The sequence below is a fragment of the Spea bombifrons genome, chromosome 4, assembly GCF_027358695.1.
Source record: "Spea bombifrons isolate aSpeBom1 chromosome 4, aSpeBom1.2.pri, whole genome shotgun sequence".
In the NCBI taxonomy this organism is placed as follows: Eukaryota; Metazoa; Chordata; class Amphibia; order Anura; family Pelobatidae; genus Spea; species Spea bombifrons.
This window is the reverse complement of record NC_071090.1, coordinates 43,390,014-43,410,591: the sequence shown is the minus strand read 5'-3', so window position 1 is coordinate 43,410,591 and position 20,578 is coordinate 43,390,014. Positions and strand designations below refer to the sequence as shown.

Here is a 20,578-nt window from a genome sequence, read left to right as displayed (position 1 = left end):
TGCGTGAAAATCCCAGTAGATCAGCAGTTTCTGAAATACTCAGAGCAGCCCGCCTGGCACCAACAACCATGCCACGTCACTTAAATGCCCTTTCTTCCCCATTCTGATGCTCACTTTGAACTTCAGCAAGTTGTCTTTACTACATCTACATGCCTAAATGAGGGGATCAAAGGTTAACCCTTTGAAATCAGATGCTAGGGGAGAGGCACACGAAGAAAAGAAAAAAAAAAAAAGATTAAAACACAAAGTAGGGGTTCAGTTGCCATGTGGACCACACCTGGAATAGAGGACAACACGGCACAGGGTAACGCAGATTTCCAGATTGAAGAAAAGTATTGTCCACTTGTTTACATTGTTTCAAAGTAAATAAGGGGTTTCTGTAATATACTGTAGCAGTAGTATTCATTAATAAAAAAAAAATGACATGCTAGTAAAGAAAGTGAAGCAGTTACTTTTAAAAATTGTAAAGCATCTTTGTTTTATGGACTTTTGATTACTGAAAACACACAATCACATAGGCATTAACATAGATCTATGGCATTTTTTAAAATACATTTTATATGGATTGAATTATGGAATAAAAATTCTATTAGATTGCAAAATAATTTGCATTTACATTTTCCACATTTTAGTGGTGCGTTTTAAATACTATCCACTTTTCACTGGCTTGAGGTGGACTTCATAAAATATTTAATACAACTAGTTACGAAACAGTTGTGATTTTGATTAGTATAATCCATATATCCACAAGAACACAAAAATGAGAACTGGGCTCACCTTATTTTATATATGAGTTTATCGCACCGTATAAAGTGCTGCAATAACTACTGGCTTCATATAATAAAGATTAAAAACAGGTATACAAAAGCACTTAGAAACCCAGTGTATCAATCAAAAAGAGCAGCCTGGAAAACTGAAATCTACTTGATGTAATATATGAACACAGATATAAAACCCAGAATAAGGCTATATGCAAATGGGTATAAGTTTAGCACTTTAACTACAATAAATAATTCCTAAAAATACATGCTTGGCTGTTAGTTTTGTGAATACTCTTTCAAGGCACAGTGACTGAAAATGTCAAATTGAACAGTGAGCTACACATCATAACAATTTGTTTATTAATCCAACTGAGTGCTAATTGCACTGATAATCCAATTTGCAGTCAAAAGAGACTTAAAAAGTTACACAACTGTAAAAAAAACTCAACATTTGCCAAAATGTTCTAAAAAAAAAAAAAAATGTAAATAGTGATATTGCATTAAGAATGATTTAGCCTAGCTTTAGAGAGAGAAAAAAAAACACTTTAACATATGAAAATAAGAATCCTCTGAGTTCCAGAGGCAATGTATAAATCATGAATTAACTACTGCATTTACAGCAGTTCAGATAGTTTTATTCATGCAGTACTGGATTCTGAGAACACATTACTAAACCAGATATATCAAACTATAATAGAAGAAAAAAATGTTTTATTGAACACTTAGAGCTCACAGTGGGTTATTGTTAAGGTAATTTCCCTTCAAAAAGGGGCAAACTTTAAGATGATGGGTGAAATATTAATGATAAAAAATTGAATTTAGGAATAATAAAGTGGAAAACAAAAATAAGATGCATGTTCAAGATATAAATAGTGTATAAATAATATGGAGCACACAAATGGTTCCGAAATCCAGACATCATTCAGCAGCCACCAACTTCGCTCTTCAACTCATTTCAAGTTTTAAAACCAAGGAACCCAGTACTCTAGTGAGCATAATATAAAAACACTATCCAAGTCTGAAATATCGTCTTATAGATCAGTCGCCACTTAATATACGTTCAATTTCTTCTAATCGTTTCAGTGCAGCAACTCTTTTAGTTTCAATGTCTTTTATTTCTTTTGTTGATTTTTTCTTTATTTCTTCCTCGGAATTTTTCTGTTGGTTTTTAGATTTCGTTGGCCCTTTGTTTTTCTTTTTTGTGGATGTAGTTGTTTTTGGTATATTTTTTTCTTTGCTTACTTTGTCAGACTGAGTTTTTTTTTCTTCTTCAATCTCTTTTCCATGTTGTTCTTGTGTGGGTGACTCTTCAGCCACTGGAAGAATAGGCTGTCCAGCAGCATTAAGGGACAGGATTTTACTGCGCACAATATTAAGATGGCGTTGAATGTATTCCTCATGTGGGGCTAATGCCAATGTCTCCACAAGGCACCGTTCAGCTTTCAACAAATCTCGCTCCTCAAAATAGACCACACAGAGATTATGTTTTCCTTGCACATTATTAGGATCCATTTCTAATATTTTTTCAAAGCATTTCTTTGCACCTTTAATGTCTTTCTTTTGATTCATAAGGATGTCTCCTTTTAGTATCAGGCCTTTCGTGTGGTCTGGGTAGTAACGCAGTAACTCATTCAGAACAGGTAAGGCCTCCAGTTCCCTTGCAGTCTGAGAATACAAGAGGGCCAGATTGAAGAGGGCACTACGGAAACCTGGCTGTAAATGTATAGCTTTTTTCATCCATGTTTCAGCTTCAAAATCTTTTTTTTCATCCATAGCCAGCATGCCCAAATTAAAATAACCATTTGCATCATGCGGTTCTTCCTCAACATAGGTCAGGAGTCTTTTCTTGGCCTCTGGTCTCAGTCGGACATTGCCTTCAGTTGGGAAAAAAAGTGTCAAACAATTATAAAATGTATTTCTGCATAAGTTATATTTTGAAATATTCATACAAAAACATTAAACAAGAAAAAAGTATGAAAGGTGAGTTCTTAAAACCAAATGTTTTAACTATTAGCTTGTAATTATGGAGGTTTGCCGTTAGTTGACGCTCGTTTGTCTGTGAATAGGAGTACACACTGTAAAAGCTAATTAGAAGCAGACAGAATATCAAGAAACCAATGACTCCACAATGTGTTTAGATATACAACATCTGTTCATTGAACTGAGCCTTCATGGGAATTCTTTTCTGGCAAGTTTCACTAAAAGCACTACTTGGATTTTAGGCTCTTGGCTCCTTACATGCAAAATGATATAAGCCTGTGCCATTTTCTCTTATGTAACTACATTGTGATGTGCTTCACCTTGTCCAGACATGCTCTCACAAAGGGATATTTAAAAAAAAAAATCGGTCCCTTTTTAAGTCAGCCACAGACTTAATACGTTGGGTGACTGCTCCGCCTAAAATGATTTACCGGTATTCAAATATTTTGGATTATTTTTTTTACTAAACAATGGTATGCATATTTATTATTATTATTAATACAACTTTATAAGTCAGCCATTACTGCAGATGGTTGGTGTGAGTATACCGCACACACAGTGACAAGCAGGAGATGTGGCAGAGGTAAATACACGGGGTAGGGAACTGTGACAAAATGTGCAAAACAATTATGTACAGGGGACATTCAGCTATCATATGCATCATATTTAAGTGCATATAATGGCTGCAGTGTCTCTTTAAGTGTAAATAAACTTAAATCAGCCTTGGTTCTTAAGGGCTTTTGTACTACAGTTTCATCCTTCAAACACACAAAACAAAAAATGATTATACAGGTGCCTGACCTAATCTAGAAGTCAGAAATATCTACAATAGCAGCTTAAGTATAAGGAGTAAACAAGATATCATCCAGTCATTTATTTGGCAAGAAAACCCAACATCTGTATCCTACATACAGTCAAACTCTCAATAGCAACCAGAGGCACAGCACTGTTATATACATGACGTTTAATTGTATGGTTCCTTAAGATTAGGAAATTCAAAACTTCGGGACAGAGGAAAGTAGCAAAATATTTTTCACAACATGGTTTTCTGCTCTGGTTCAAAACCAGCGGCAGATTAGGAAAGGGCGATTTTAAGCGCCAAGGAAGCGTTTCAAGGGTCAGCAACCTGTGAAATATAAAAGTGTCCTGAAACAATGGCCAATAGGGTCACCGTGAGTATTGGTGTTGCTACGTAAACAGAAGTTATTTTCTTTACCAATCTAATTGTTAACTAACCTCTAACACAGAACCTGCAGTATTATGGAGAGATTACTGCGGAAGTCTAAGGAGTTACACAACAAGGTCACGTACCTGATTCCTGCATAAGTAAGGCAGAGTTGAACAAAGCAAGCTTATGCTTCCGATTTAATTCAAGTGCTTGGTTAAAGTTTTTCAGAGCTTCCTGTGGATCTTTCAATTCAATATAAACTATTGCTAGGTTGTACCACAGATCTGCATTCATTCCATCTAGCTCCAGGGCTTTCATATAGGCATCTTTAGCTTCTAAAGGCTTGTTCATTTTTAAGAGTAATTCTCCCCTGTAGCAAAACAAATTTCAGCATTTTAGTACTTTTACAGTAAAAAAATTGTCCATTTGCTATAAGCCACAGAGCCCTTCAAACTTGTGGCAGATGCCAGTGATTAATCCGTGGCAGATGCCAGTGATTAATCCACGGCAGGGCTCTCACCATGCCGAGTGTCAGCATGGGATGTTACTTCATTGAAGGCAAAATCAATAGGGCTGTACAAGAGAACTGCGAAAAACGACAGTGCTAGAATAGCTGCAAAACCAGACTGGAGACATTCATTTGCAAAATTCTGAGCTACTCCTTGCAAGTAACACTTTGATTGCAATAGTGGAGGTATATAAATTGTATGAAGTAAAATTATGGGTAATACAAATAAAGATTTACCGGTATATATATTTAACATTCCATGGGATAATTAAACAACCACTGCTCAAGCTTTAGATGTTTCTAGCAGACTTGGGAAATCTAAGATTGCCATATAGCTGAGGAACTGCATGTATTATAAAAAACGATTCATTATAATTTACTGTAGTCCATTATCATTGTGTGGACCTTATCGATCTGTTAAATATAAGTACCAACCTACTGATATAAGCTTGTTTGAAATCTGGCCGCATGCTTATCGCTTGTCTGTACAACTGATCTGCTTCCTCCAGGCGAGATTCGTTTGCCCGAATCAAGTTTGCAAGGTTTATGTACACATTGAGGTGGTTAGGGGCTACTCGGGCTGCATATTTCTTTCCTGGTATAACCTGTTAAAAGAATATGCGAGGGTAATTTAGGAAAATTATAATATGGGGTGACAGAAGAAAGTACAAAACAACTTGGAAGTTTACATTTTTCCAACCTACACATGCATTTTCTAGCTCTATAGCTTTATAAACTTTTCAAACATAGACATGACAATTTATATAGCAGGAACCGACGTATTCAGTTATAGCTGCTATGGCATTGCACTGCACAGTCTAGGAATATATCTTGAATAATGACAGAACTCATCTTGCCTTACTGTTAAAGGGGCTTTCATCCCCTGCAGCCTTAGCAGAAGCGTGACCACTGATGGGAATCAAGTAACATGAAGACCATATTACAGTGTAATAGCCGTGTCTATGTGCTTAATTTGAATAAATGCTTGTGAGGAAAGGAAAACAAAATCTGTTTTGGTATAATTAGAAAGGATATCTACTTAAAATCTTTATTCCACTATATTTCCACTTTATCTTGTGCTCAAAATCAAATCTAAACCCACATTGATGACAATAAGCACCAGTTTAAAACCTCCGTCATGGAAATTATTAGCAGTGTGCACATTGGAGACATCTGATCTGTTTCTACCTGTGGCATAAGCGCTTTTGCAATTAAATATGATTCCTCTGCCTCTTTGCTTCTGTTCAGGTTTTTATAGGTTCTTCCAACATTCATATGTGCTCCAATATCATCTGACAATAAAAATGCACAACAATATATATTATTTACACACATAATACTATAATAGAAGTATATTTGATAACTTGTACTTTTAAATGAACATGACACAAGAACCTGGCAAACCGCATGCAATCAGAACACTTTGGCACACTTTAGAGACTCTCGGACTGGGCCCTGTGTCCATTAGAATGCAATTTTATCACGGATCCTTAACAAGTGTTGCATTCTAGGGTACACAAAAGCACATAGACCCAGCTTGAGTTTAATTGTTTTATTTTCTTTTAGCAGCAACTGATTCAATTGTTTCCGAGCACTTCAACATTCTTTTTTCTCTAAGGTTGGGGGTGGCCTTTACACTTGCCAATTTAACACAAACTCTGTAACCCAATAGAAAAACAATGCAGTTGTTGTTTGTAGCAACCCAGCTCTCTTGACTGAGTTAGGGGAAAGGACGAACTGGACCAGCCTGGTCCCTTTCAAACACTTATTAGGCGTGGTAAGATACAACTAGCGTCCCCTGTTGAGTGCTTGGACATTTAAAGCTGCTGGACCACCCTGCTCTCTGGAAGTTTTTAGGGATCGCACAACTATCATATCCACGTTTTGGTAGAATCACTTGTGTAAAGTTAATGGGGGGGTTGCAGAACCCCCCATATGCATTTGCCCCTTCCTAAATAACTTTCATACAGGAGAATGTATTGGGCTGAATATATCTCTGTGCTCATAATATACTGGCCTCCAATCAACCCTGTAGCTCAGAATCTGTGCAAATTGCTAAGACTGACTTCAATAGCAATGCCTTCATGAACCTGTCTGCTAGGGTATAAGGATGCCATCACAATACGGTAGTCAGAGTAGAAAATTATGTTAATATAGCGATTTTTTTTTACCTGGTTGCACTTGGGTAGCCTGCTTGAAAAACCTTAGTGCTTTGGCATAATTCTTCTCATTCTCTAAAGCATGGCCCACATTATTCCACAGTTTTGCATTATTTTTGTTTACCTGAATTAATGTTCAAAGAAAGAAAACACATCAGAATATTCATGTTTTAGATGGTTATAAATGTATAAACATTTTCTTTAATGTGTAGCAATTCATACATATTACCAGAAGGAATAAGTAGCTTATGACATTTAACAACATTTTATTTCTCTCTTAATTATGCATATATGTTGCTAGTGTAAGTATTGAAGCCTGTGCTTTAATAACTGCTGGATCCACCTCTCGCAGCAATACATAGATACTAATAGTTTTAAGTATTTAGGGGTAAGTATGTTTTGTCTCATTTTTGTCACTGCAATAATTGTTAATTCTACAAAACACAAACAGTCCTGGGGAGGGACTTTGTTAACATCACTGTCAGCTCAGCGCGGTGCTTGAATGGGAGGAACTATTTTTTAGAACAATGGGGAATGAAATCCAATTTTTATTTAATTGTGATATAACTGTATATAATGTACTTAATCCACTAAAACAATACTTGAAGTCTATGGCAATTTTATCTTTCACACCATTTTCTGACAATTATACAATAAAAACAAAATTATAGCCAAACATAAAAACAGAATGTTCCCTTATCAAAAAAACAGAAGTGTCAGCTGCAAGAGAAAATGGAGTCTTTAGCTGAAGTTGATACCCCTTGCTGGGCCAACATAGAAGAAGTCTCTTCTTCAGATGAAAGAGTAAAACCGTGCAAGTATTTTTTCCTTTTATTCTAAAAATAGCTTTAAACATTTCTGCTTATAAACATTGTTAAATAGATATATACCACCCTACCTCAAAATACATCAATGGAATATAACGGATCATTATTTAATAAAAACAAACTCAGCTCATTCTATTTATAAAACTCAAGCTATAAGTGACGCTATGTCTTGTGCATACACTATTGTAAAACAGCAGAGAAGGGAATGATACCCTACCTTCAAAGCAGACATAAACAGAGTGTATTCTGACTCCCAGTCCCAGTTCCTGTTGAATGTTTTCATGGCATGAGTGAACAGCACAAGCGCCAAAAATATCCAAGAAAGTTTTTTCAACTTGCTGTAAAGACAGACAATAAGAATCAGCAATTGCATGCTCCCCCCTCCTCAAGTATGACATATGAAACAGGGACACTTATTGCAAATATAAGTTTGCAGTATGTTTCTGTTTGGATCTATACCAGTAACAGATCATTAACCAAGACCTTAAAGTGGTGAGAAGCAGGGTAATCTTCAGGGAATTGCGTAATCAGGACAATGGGTTCTGATGCTACACAACCAAGTATATGCAACTGTTTCTATAAGAGTTAAGGTTCAAATCACATTGTCTGTAATCTTCCAAGGGGTTAATTTAAAAAAAATAATAATCAAACAATATGGTCAATAAGGGCATTTAAACAGCATGCCTTCACCACCACAAAAATTAGAACAGAGCAGCTATGATCTAAAAACTATCGAGGGCTATACAATGATTTAGATGACTTTTAAGATTAGCTGCCTGCTGCAAAATTGTTGGACTAAAAAAATAGTAGATATATGCCATAAATATATATATATATATATATATATATATATATATATATATATATATATATATATATATATATATATATATATATATAATAACCTGAAACTTGAACATGAAAAAAGTAAATAAACTAATAATTGTACAGTCCAATGCTTAATTAGGTTGGGAACCTTTCCATAGGATTTTGGAGTGTGTCTGTGAGGTCTGGCACAGATGTTTAACAAGACATCCTGGCTCACACTCGACATTGCAATTCATCCCAAAGGTGTTTAATGGGGTTAAGTTAAGGGCTTTGTGCAGGCCATTTCTTTGACATGGACCATGCTTTATGCATCTGGGCACAGTCACGCTGGAACGGAAAAGGACCCCCCCCCCAAGATGGCGCCACAATGTTTGACAGATACCATTGTCTAAAATGTCTTTGTATGCCTGTAGCATTAAAATTACTCTCACTAGGTGTACCCACCTTTTGCATGATAATTTCTTCCAGCCATGTGCAACAAGTATGCAGAACCCCATGCTAGGGACATAAAGCACTCTTTCCGCAACAACAAAGCCAACAGGGAAGAACAGATTTGATGCAGGTATAAAAGGCAATACGATCAGACTAAGAGCCTAGAAAAGGAAAAAGACAAAAAACAAAAATTATATTATATTATATTATATATATATATATATATATATATATATATATATATATATATATATATATATATATATATATATATATATATATATATATATATATATATATATACACACTCCAAGATAGTTGCTGGCACTCGTGGGACTTGGTTTCAAATAATTTCAAGAAACTCTGTGTTACAAGTCTTGTAACACAGAGTTTCTTGAAATTATTTGAAACCAAGTCCCACGAGTGCCGGCAACTATCTTTGGAGTATATTTGCATCACTGCTACAGTTACCAGGCAGAGCAATTAAGGTTGGTGTGCAATTGTATATCTTGGATTTTATTATATATATATATATATATATATATATATATATAGCTACAAAAGGAACAAGTCACATACAGCTACAAAAGGAACAAGTCACATACACAAAAACAGACACAAACTGTCTCACAAAGCACAGTTAAAGGGAATAAAATACAATTTAACCTTTTCCCCTATTATATCACAGCATATTGCAAGAGAGCATGAAACCAGTGGGCTTAGGGAAGGAGTGTTATGGGCAATCAACGTTGAGCAGTACAGTTCTCATATCTGTATGCTGGCGCCTAGAGCCGAGGGCCCTTAGTATCCTTTTTTAAGCTACATGATCACTAAGTACAGATGGTGAACAAATGACACTCAGGCCCTATGGGTTAAATTGTTGATAAAGTGAATAAGATGCCATAATATATAAGATTGAATCTTGATTTATATCACATTTTAGCAATTATTATAGGTTTGTAGCTACAAAAATAGAGAAAAACGGCTTAGTAACTCTTTCAGCTGTAAACAGCACCATTGTTTTCTTGAAGATAAATTCTTAAACTCTATTTTATAACAGACCTAAATGATCTTACCATAAGCACAGTTTTTGACGAATCACCATGATATCTGATGCTGAACATAACCAGGTATCCCAAAACACCAAAGAATACCAAGGTAGCCAAGTTCCGGGTGTCAAGAACAGACTCCACCAAAGGAATCGTTCCCATGGTCCAATCACAGCAGAGCTCTGATGGATTAAGGAGAAGCCAGGCATTCACAGGGAGCAGGTAATTAAATGTTAATTGTCTTGCAGGTGTGGAGCTGACAGCTGCAGGGTTATCAAACCTAAGAAAAATTGAAACATAAAGCTGAATGTCACATTCAACAGGACTACGGTCTTATTTTCCTCCTCCCCAGACGGGCTTTACTGGGGCTTCAAATTTTAAGTGTGCACCATACCTGGTAAAAACTGGAAGTTGGGACTGGATGACCTGAACCCGAATGACCACAAGAAGCAGGGTGCTGAACATCAACACAATGAGCTTTAATAATGTCTGAAGCATAGAGTACGGAATGCTACCTTTACCTATAAGGATCCGTATCATTGTATCCCATAACACCGGAAACGTGTACTGAAACACCAAACAGACACATAGGCATTAAGTACAGATTTGTCAATATTAATGTATGATATTTCAGTAGATTTTGCTGTTAGATAATGAGCGGTTAAGCTCCCTGCTGTGGCACTGCTCAATGGACTGGCCAGGGATTAGAGACCTCTCTCGTAATCAGATGATTTACAAAACAGAGGTATGTGCCTAGCTTGTCTTTATCCTGTGTGTCCTTTTGAGGACGAGCACTGGGACATAAATGTTTTGCTAGCGTATGTACAGTTGTCTGCTTCTACTTGCACTGATTTTACTTACTTTAATGGGTGTGCTGCTCAGCATGTGCCAATAAAGTAAATACTAATTCTTCCTGGTTGCAAAATGCACTTTAACAAAAGCTGTTCCTTAAGCATGTTAAATTAATTTGAGCATGGCTGTCATTAATCTGTGCTTTAAGCAGACTTTACTAGACATTAATACTTTATAACATGATTTACACTAAAATGACCTTGTAAATGTCACAGTTTTTAATTCGGGATGCTCATAAACAATACCAGAAACATGTAACTCTTCCTGCATTCTACAAAAAACCCCCCACAAAAATAAAAAAAACAGCTGTGTTAATGCCCGATTATTATACAACACATTGTACTCTGAATGTCCTTCACCATTCAGCCCACAAGAATGTGGCAGTCTACTGCAGACCTCAAGTAAATGGTTTTAGAAATGATCAAGTCTCTTACCCCTTGAGCAATGAATACTTCATAGAAACAACAAATCCCCACAACAGTAATTCCCTGCTCTTTACACAGGGTTGCAACCGCAACCAGAAATACAGCAACAGCAATCGGAGTCCAAACTGGGAAAGAAAAAAAAAAAAAGAATATAGAGTGAATAATGGCAACAAACATGTTGCGAAACAATGAAGACACATTATAGTGTTCAGATATAACAGTACTGAATCTGAAAACAATAATCTTGTTATAATTAACCAAGTCTTTTCTAACTTAATGTATGTTAGCCTAATGTTGTCATCTGCTTTTTGTACAGCTCCCATTGTGCTTGAAATGCCCCTCATCTCTAAAGCGTGGAATAATTAAAGTGCAGTTCTGCACTACACTCAGAAGCTTAGCTTTAAGAATGATACAAAATATGGACACTCCAATCCAGGGCCTAGGTTTTGTCAGCCTCTTACATCCAGAAAAAATTGTGGATGTAAGAGGCTGAGACACCACACGAGGGCGCTGCTGCTGCTGTCTGCCCAGGAGTCTGGGCAGACAGCACAGCCACTCAGAGCCCGCCCCCGAGCCTGAGATCACTCCCACGGAGTGAGCCTGTAGGCTGAAAACGCGGTTGCTGCAAAACCAGCAATCGGGTTTTTTGCCCCAGGCAGCTTCAGGGAAGGGGGTTGTGTGTTGATTGGGTCCCCACACAAGTGTGGGGACCTGACACAACACCCCCCTGCTGCCTGATCGCTCCATGAGAGCGACAGTGCAGCGTTAACCCCTTCAATGCTGCGATCGCGGCATTTAGGGGTTAATTCCCGTTTTGTACGGGGCTCTGCTGCTGGTGGTCTGCCTGGAAGCCCAGGCGGACCAGCAACAGCAAAAACGAGCCCCCACAAGCCCTTTGATGATTCCTGTAGGCATGGAAGCCTACAGCAGTCATCAGAGACCCCCCCCCCCCGCCATGGCTGGTCTATAGACCAGCAATTGAGTCCCAGCTTCCAGAGGCAGCTTCAGGGACAGGGGAGAGGCTTCTTCGGTCTCCACATGAGTGTGGAGACCAGCCCCAACACCCCCCTGCTGCCTTATCGCTCCCTGAGAGCGACAGTTCAGCGTAAACCCCTTCAATGCCGCAATAGTGTATGACACATTTGTGGCATTGCAGGGGTTAACATTTGTCCAAACAAGCTTGTGGGGACTAAATATCAGTCAATGCTGTACTCCAATGGAACATCAGCATTGAAAGAGTTAAAATAATAATAATAATAATAAAAAAAACAGCACTTGACCTGGAAGTCCAGGGTGCTTCCAGGTCAAACGCTGTGAGTTTAGTAAGTGGGCTGATGATGATCAGATCACTCCTGATCCATTAAAAAATCCTGGCTCCTAACTTTTTTACCTGGCGCCTAGATTCACAACAAATTTGTCAAGCCCTGCTCTAATCTACAACAATACCATTTTCTTCAGTGCACATTGGAGTCAGCATGAATTTATGGCATCATGCTATATGCCTGCATATTACCATTTTAAAGAGAAATTCCTGTGCAAAATGGAATTTTGTTTTTGTACTGGTCCATACTAAATCAAATATAAGTTCATCGCATACTTGTTAGATTTAATAAAAAAATCTCTAATTTTTAATAACAGGGTGTACATGGCTTATTCTCCCAGCACCCTTTGGCTGTATTTGCCCCTTGCCTCATGCACCTCAGAGCATTTATTCTTATTCAAAATGTTTGCTGTGCACATCCCAACTATACCATTACATGAGACTATAAGCGGGGATATAGCAAACAAACTTTTACCACTTTATGCTTCATGCACATGTATGAGTATTTGGTACTAGTAATTAGATGCTCGGCACTGGAAAACCTGTGTATTTTTTTTTTTTTTGAGGCAAGCTCCTACTGTAAGTTAAAGGGACATAATATTGGACTTCACAAAATTTAAGATGCTGCCAGTCATGCCTCTATCAGCCTCAACAGGAGTTCAATTAAAGGCATACCCCTGTACTCCTTCTTGGTTCTGGTTGCTGGTTTTAAAGTGTATTTTGTTAACCATTAAGAATGTTTTCAAAACCATCATCCAGAAAATGAACAAATAACCCTGCCAATATTACACAATTTATAGTTACCAATTGAATTGTCTGGTCCCTTAGATTTGGTATAGGAGAGGAATGCTGCTAAAAGGAATATAGAGGAGAGAAGTTCGGCTCTTCCAACCACCCCAGTAACCTGCAGAGACAGCACAAAATGCAGATATATGACACGTTAGTTTTACTAACTTTATATAGCTAGTACTGTACACAGCAGTTAGATAATTACATGTACACTATCACTTACACTTCCATAAAAGAGAAGATAATTGATGTATATTTTAATTTATGGAAACACAAAACAGCAGAATAACAGCAGAAAACTCTACTAAACCATAAAAGTCCCTTTATATTTAATATACAGTACCGTGCAAAAATGCAAAGTAAGAATGCTTTCAAAAATAGACATGGTAATAGCATTTTGTTAAATGATAAAAATAAACTAAGTGAGTAAACAGAGAAAAATCTAAATCAAATCAATATTTTGTGTACCCACTGTTTGCCTTCAAAACAACATCAATTCTTCTAGGTGCATTTGTCCTAAGTCAGGAAGTTTGTAGGCATAAAGTTAAGTTTATCGTTAGACAATTATACCAAACAGGTGCTAATGATCATTAATCTAATATGTAGGTTGAAACACAATCAATAACTGAATCAGAAACAGGTTGCTGAAGACAGTTTAATGTCAAGTCATACAGCATGGCAAGAATGAGCGCAGCAACAAGACACATGGTAGTTAATACTGCAACAACAAGACCTCTCCCAGCCAGAAATGTCAAGGCAGACAGGGGTTTCCAGATGTTCTGTCTAAGCTCTTTTGAGGAAACACAAAGAAACGGGCAATGTTGAGGACCTTAGACGCAGTGGTCCGCCAAAGAAACTTAGTGATGCAGACACATCATGCTTCTTTCCCTTCTCAATTGGAAGATGTCCGGCAGTGCCATAAGCTCTGTATCAGTAGAAAACAGTGGGGCCCTGGTACATTCATCTACTGCCCTGAGACGCCTTGTCAGAAGTGGTCTTAATGGAAGAATTGCAGCCAAAAAGGCATACTTGACGAGGAAGCAAAGCCAACACAGGAAACAGGGTGCAGAAAAAGGCAGCAGGTGCCCGGAACCAAAATTTGAAATGTGTGGCTGTAGCAGAAGGCAGTTTGTTTGCCGAAGGGCGGTAAAAGAAGGAGTGTTTGCAGTCAACAGGGAAGCATGGTGGAGCTTCCTTGCAAGTTTGGGGATGCACTTCTGCAAATGGAGTTCGGGATTTTGGTCAGAATAGACGGTTTCCTCAATGCTGAGAAGTACAGGCAAATACTTATCCATCATGCAATATCATCAGGGAGGAATACAATTGGCCTCAAACATACAGCCAAAGTCATTAACTATCTTCATCGTAAAGAACAAGGAGTCCTAGAAGCGATGGTATGGCCCCCACAGAGCCCTGATCTCAACATCATTGAGTCGGTCTGGAATAACATGAAGGGAGAGAAGCAACTGAGGCTGCCTTAATCCACAGAAGAAATGGAGTTGATTCTCTAAGATGTTTGGAACAACTTACCTGCCGAGTTAAAAAACAAAAAAAAAAAAACAAAAAAACATGCTGTTCTGAAAGCAAGGCTGGTCACACAAAATATTGATTGGATTTTTCTCCTTTTACTCGCTTTGCATTTTGTTAAATGCCAAAAATAAATTAACATGCCTATTTTGGAAGCATTTTTATTTTAGAGCATTTTTTTCACTTCTGTCTAAAACATCTGCACAGATCTGTACGTATTCGAACTTAATTTTAAATATTTGTCTCTTTTTGTAAGGGGCCATGACAAGACAAATATATAAATCACATTTTAAGTTATGTAGCCATGAAGAAAACGTATGATGCAAACCAGGTACGCAGTTAATGGTTTCCCAGTATTGTTGAATGCCCAAACCCTTAGCAGAAATAGGTTATGCAAGGATTTTCATAATTTCTGCAGGGGACAAAAGCAGATACTGATGGGTTATACTCCTGGGAACTGTAAAAAGCTGCTATAGTCTAATGGTGATACATTATCATACACTGGCTCATAATAGCAGGCAGCATGCAGACCGATGAGGAAGCATAAGTGGAAAGTCTGCTCCGGGACTGACTTCCACCTCTATTCGGGTATTATGGTATATATAACAGATTGTTAAGGTTTAGATGACTAACCTAGCAGATGAAATAGGATGCCAAAGTTATTTTACATAATTACTACTGGGAAGGTTTTCAGCATTAAACAGCAGTAGGAGTGAATTAAAAATTCAGCAACCCCCCCCCCCCCAAAAAAAAAAAGACACACCACAATGATTTGTGGTAAGCCAAGTAAAGTCTTTGTAAATACACTATTTTTATAGTTCTCTTTAAATAATAGCATTATATCTTCCAAAATAAAAAATGTTGTCAGGCCAGAGAATAGTATAAATAAATATGCGTGAATCCAGTTTTCAGCACATACCACAGCCAAAATAACTCACTTTCTTGAAGTCTTACAACGCCATCTAGTGGACAATGAATCTAACAGTATATATTTTATGATTATATATATATATCAACGTCATCATCTGGGATAACAAAAAGCAGAGCACAGAAATGCATTCAACTTTGCGAAGAGCCTTGGTTCAATTTGATATTTTTTCACACTATGACATTTGTATATATTTTAAGACATTTTTATCATTTTAATTTCTAAAATTCCTCAGCTGTGAGAGAGGTAGGGGTAAGGGCACTTGAGCTGCATCTTAGTCTCTTTTGTGCCTGGAGATTTTCAGTTTATTCTGTTACATCTTAAATTTAATTGGCTTTGTCTCCATAACTAAAAAACTGGAACAAATACACTTCATTTAGAAGCCCGTTGAGGAGGCTGCGGGATAGTTTTATCTTCAGTGTTATCTTGTCTTAAACAGTGTTAGACACGAAAGCTTTGTTTCTGGATATGGCAGCAAATCGTATTTTTGTAGACACAGCTGGGTAAAAAATGCGTTTGTTATTTTTCCTAGATGTTTTTGATATCTGCTATAAAATAGGATGAGCAGCCCGAGACGGTATTCTTCAACACAGAGAAAAGAGGTCTTGCAAAAACATATCAGCACACCTAAAATGTATCATTTACCGTATTGGCTCGAATATAGGCTGCACTTTTTTCCCCCACTTAAAGTTTTTAAAGTGGGGGTGCGGCCTATATTCGGGGTCTAGCGCCCGACGCCCGGGACATACAGTCCCGGGCGCCGGGCAGGCAGCGGGGTTAAGATACAGATCCCCCGCAGCGGTGCAGGGGACCTGCATCCTTCTCCCCGATACGCTCAGACAGCCTCCCCTGCCAGCACTTCCCACGGGGGGGGTGCCGGCACGGGAGGTTATCTAAGCGTTTTACCTCTGCCCACCCCCGACTTACCGGAGCAGACTCCCGGGTGTCTTGCGGGGCCGGCGGGAGACATCTACGCAATACGCGTATGCAACTTCCGGTACCGGTACCGGAAGTTGCATACGCGTATTGCGTAGATGTCCCTCGCCGGCCCCGCAAGACACCCGGGAGTCTGCTCCGGTAAGTCGAGGAGGGGGGGCAGAGGAGGACAGCGGCAGCGTATCGCGGGGAGGGAGGACAGCGGCAGCGTATCGCGGGGAGGGAGGACAGCGGCAGCGTATCTCGGGGAGGGAGGACAGCGGCAGCGTATCTCGGGGAGGGAGGACAGCGGCAGCGTATCTCGGGGAGGGAGGACAGCGGCAGCGTATCTCGGGGAGGGAGGACAGCGGCAGCGTATCTCGGGGAGGGAGGGCAGCGTATCTCGGGGAGGGAGGACAGCGGCAGCGTATCTCGGGGAGGGAGGGCAGTGGTAGCGTATCTCGGGGAGGGAGGGCAGTGGTAGCATATCTCGGGGAGGGAGGACAGTGGCAGCATATCTCGGGGGGGGGGACAGAGTGGCAGCATGTTTTTTTTGGTGCTTTTTTAAAGAAAAAAAACTTTTTCTTTAAAAAAGCACCAAACTTTTAGGGTGCGGCCTATATACGGGGGCGGCCTATATCCGAGCCAATACGGTATTTGCCGTTACATCAGGAGATCAGTAAAATCCGCCCAGAGGCACAAAGTTTTATATTAAAATTAAACATGTACGTGTACCAAGTGCAAACACAGCTACCGCCTTGATGTGTTAGAGCTTAAACAAAAGCCCCTATGCTAACAAAGAAAATCAAGGCTGCTGTTTTCCCACTTAGTGCATTTGCTTTTTATTTGTGGAATAACATGCATGTTTTAACAACGTCTCTGGCTGCATTCAGCTGACCTCCTGAAGTGCTGGTATCTTTTGTTGCTGCTTACTATTTGGATTTTACACGTACTACCAATGGGCAAAACTGTCACACAATGATCTGTTTTCCATACCGTACAAGCCAAGTCATAGTGCTGCTACAATAATGGGTTCACAAAAGAAACAAAAGACCAGAATTAATGCTCTGGTTTCATTATTCATGAATTGCCCCACCAGGAAGAAAGAAGGGATACCCTTACACACATTCATACACAAACTTATATATATATATATATATATATATATATATATATATATATATATATATATATATATATATATATATATATATATATACACACACATACATATACATATATATACATACACGTTTTTTATTTTTTTTAATTTGTGGATCTTCTCCCCTCTCTGTGGTCTTTAATCTTTAATCAAGCTTTCTGATTCATTTTCATCAGATTGGGGGGGGGGGCTTGTTTTTGTGGCTTTGTACATATCGACCAAATTTACTAATCTCTTATCCAAAATACATACTGTGAACTCTAAAGATGAAAGTTCTAAAAGAGCTTTTTATATACAATTGTACACTACATACAGGAACCTTCTGAATTAAAAACAAGAATGCCAGTCTGATGTAACCAATCTCATTACCATTAATACCCTAGGAAAAAATGTTCCTAATATTTACTACTAACGCATCCCTAAGTGGCTTTATAAGCGCCTGGCAATTGATGATATCACATCAGTAGTAGCTTTCATATTGGACACGTTTTTAGTTTTATGGTTCAGTATAATGCTATATTTAGGGCACCCCTTGAACACACCTCCTGCTTCATCATTTTTGCAGCCAACTGCAAAATATACAAGCAGAACAAGAGCGAGGTGCACCAAGACATTGTCCTAATAACAAATTTTTATAATCATATTTTAACCCCTTTCCGTACCGGTGACATACCTTTTACTTTCTGGTCGGGTGTCACCCACAGACCGGGACGTACCAGGTACGTCATCGATGATGCACGATCCATGGACGCTGGGATCGCGAGGGGCGGCTGCTACTGACCGCTGGGTGTCCACAGCGATCCGTAGCAGCCACTCCCCCTCAGTTCGTGCACGCTTTGAAGCGAATCACGAGCACGGAATTAAAATATTTAACTAAAACTGCAGTCTTCGCAGTACGAGGACACCGGTCCTGAAAGGTTAATTGTTTTTTGTATGTTAATTCCAAACTATCAAAAAAAAACAAAAAAAAAAACATACAGGCTTCTTCTATAGACAAATGGCATGTTTGTTTAATTGTATTAATGTCTAAAGGTTGGGGGAAAAAATTCAGATTTAATCTGTATCTAACTACACATAATACGTGCAAAACACCCGAATGTACTTACTGCCTCAGTGTGTATTGGATGCACAGCAAACAACAACGCAGCTATCAGGCTGGTTCTTGAATCCAAGAAAAGTTTGCAGACTTTGAGAAAAATCAGGCTCACCACAGCATGCAGAACCATATTCAGAAAGTGATAGGAAACAGCATTCAGCTCGCTAAATAAGTAGTTCAAGCGAAACGTTAAGACTGTAAGGGGGCGGTAGGACTTATGGCTTCTTTCCTGTATAGAAGAGAAAAACATTTCAAAAAGCAATGTTAATGAGAGAACACAGAACAGGCAACATACTTTCTTGTCATTAGTTTATCAGTGCGGTATTTTTTGTTAAATCTAAAAATGAAAGCCCTGTCATTTTGCCCCAAGGTAAACTACCAGAATGTCGGGGCTTCTGGCGACGTCCTCCCCCCTTGATTGGAGGATCGAGGGAGAAGACATCACCTGAAGTGCTGCAGCTTTGGCAGAAGTTCGCGCCAAGTTATCTTTGTCCGCATCTCCGCGGACCTAAGCGTGAAGATGAACATTAAGATGTGGAAGTGGTTGGCAGGGAAGATAGGGAAACATTTTCAGTCAGTGAGAGAGTGAACAAGAATGAGTGTGACAGAATGTGAGCACCAGGCAATGAATTTTGCTGCCGAGTTAAAAATGCCCCTGATTTTCTTCTGAACTAAATGGGCAGGGAACGTAATTTGTTGCCCAAAAACGAATGTGGCACAAACTAACCATAAAATTCATCTGAATCTTTTTGGCCCATTTGCACATGTGTAGGATATAGTGATTTGTAAACAACCAGGAATACCCTTCACATCTGGATTATACATTTTTGATAAACTATGTATATCAGTTTCTTTCAAATGTGGTGGGAATTCAAATTTGCGCAAAGCTACATTATCGTGTGAAAATCATTTCTGTTATCTTTAAAGTTAATCATAACAACACAGCAGCGTTTCATTCCAGATACGTAAGTGAGCTGGCTTTCTAGACGATTCCTGGAATACAAACAATGTAACTAAAGCAGATCATTGATACATAATGTTCCACTTCTCTATCCCTTGCATAATGAAATTCCATTAGTGTACAAAGCAGGGAAAATGCACTACTAGTAGCTTTCTGATACCAACGGTACAAAGAAAGAACATGGACAGTGAACAGTGCCAGATGAGACAATATATACACTAGCTTGCATGAGATTCAGGTACAATTTCTCCTTGCAGTTGGATTATACACCACCCAATAAAAAATAATACAATTCTAGCTCTCTTTGTATCCGAAACATACATCCTCGCTGAATTCCAAAGCTGACGCTGCTCTACAATATATTTTAGAGTGCATAGAGGGCTGGAGCATATCAGTAAAAGGTCCCTTTCTTATTTAAAAACAAATTCCTCTCTTTATAAAGGCTACATTTTTTAAAAGTCCCTGGTTTGCCAAATCTACTTTGGCACAAACTACATTCAAAATTGTAAAACTCCGAGGAGATTTGTGTCCATATGGCATGCTAACACACAGCCTGTGAGATAGATACGATGCACTCACAAAGCGGGGTGGACGAGGCGGCCAAGAAGCATAGGGATACAAAAGACTAAAGAGCTACACACATAAAAAGCTTGGGTAACAAAGTTCAGAACACTTTGGATTACTCAACTGTTGAGTATTTAAAAGCCTCACGGCAGTAAGCATATCACATGCAGGGAGATGCGTTTCGAGATTGAGTTTGGGTTGGGGGTGCAGGCAAACAAGCAAATGCATTTAAGGAGGAGGGTTCTGCAGAACCACAAAGGCACTTATAAAGGGACCTCTCAGCTATCATATGCATTGAAATACATATGATCACTGAAGTGCCCCTT

At 38.7% G+C, this 20,578-nt stretch overlaps 1 protein-coding gene across 1 annotated transcript in view; it reads right to left on the bottom strand.

Annotated features, from left to right (window-relative positions):
* Positions 1-1,374: 1,374 nt before the first annotated feature.
* The window catches only part of TMTC3 (transmembrane O-mannosyltransferase targeting cadherins 3), a 29,548-nt gene continuing 10,344 nt past the window's right edge, over positions 1,375-20,578 (bottom strand). The window contains exons 3-14 of the mRNA XM_053462302.1: positions 18,738-18,956; positions 13,115-13,214; positions 10,999-11,114; positions 10,107-10,279; positions 9,740-9,992; positions 8,676-8,824; positions 7,621-7,741; positions 6,589-6,700; positions 5,606-5,709; positions 4,853-5,022; positions 4,053-4,279; positions 1,375-2,635 (exon numbers count right to left, since the gene is read on the bottom strand). Coding sequence (XP_053318277.1) covers positions 1,800-2,635; positions 4,053-4,279; positions 4,853-5,022; positions 5,606-5,709; positions 6,589-6,700; positions 7,621-7,741; positions 8,676-8,824; positions 9,740-9,992; positions 10,107-10,279; positions 10,999-11,114; positions 13,115-13,214; positions 18,738-18,956 — 2,580 coding nt within the window. The 3' untranslated portion in view covers positions 1,375-1,799. The remainder of the gene's footprint in view (positions 2,636-4,052; positions 4,280-4,852; positions 5,023-5,605; positions 5,710-6,588; positions 6,701-7,620; positions 7,742-8,675; positions 8,825-9,739; positions 9,993-10,106; positions 10,280-10,998; positions 11,115-13,114; positions 13,215-18,737; positions 18,957-20,578) is intronic.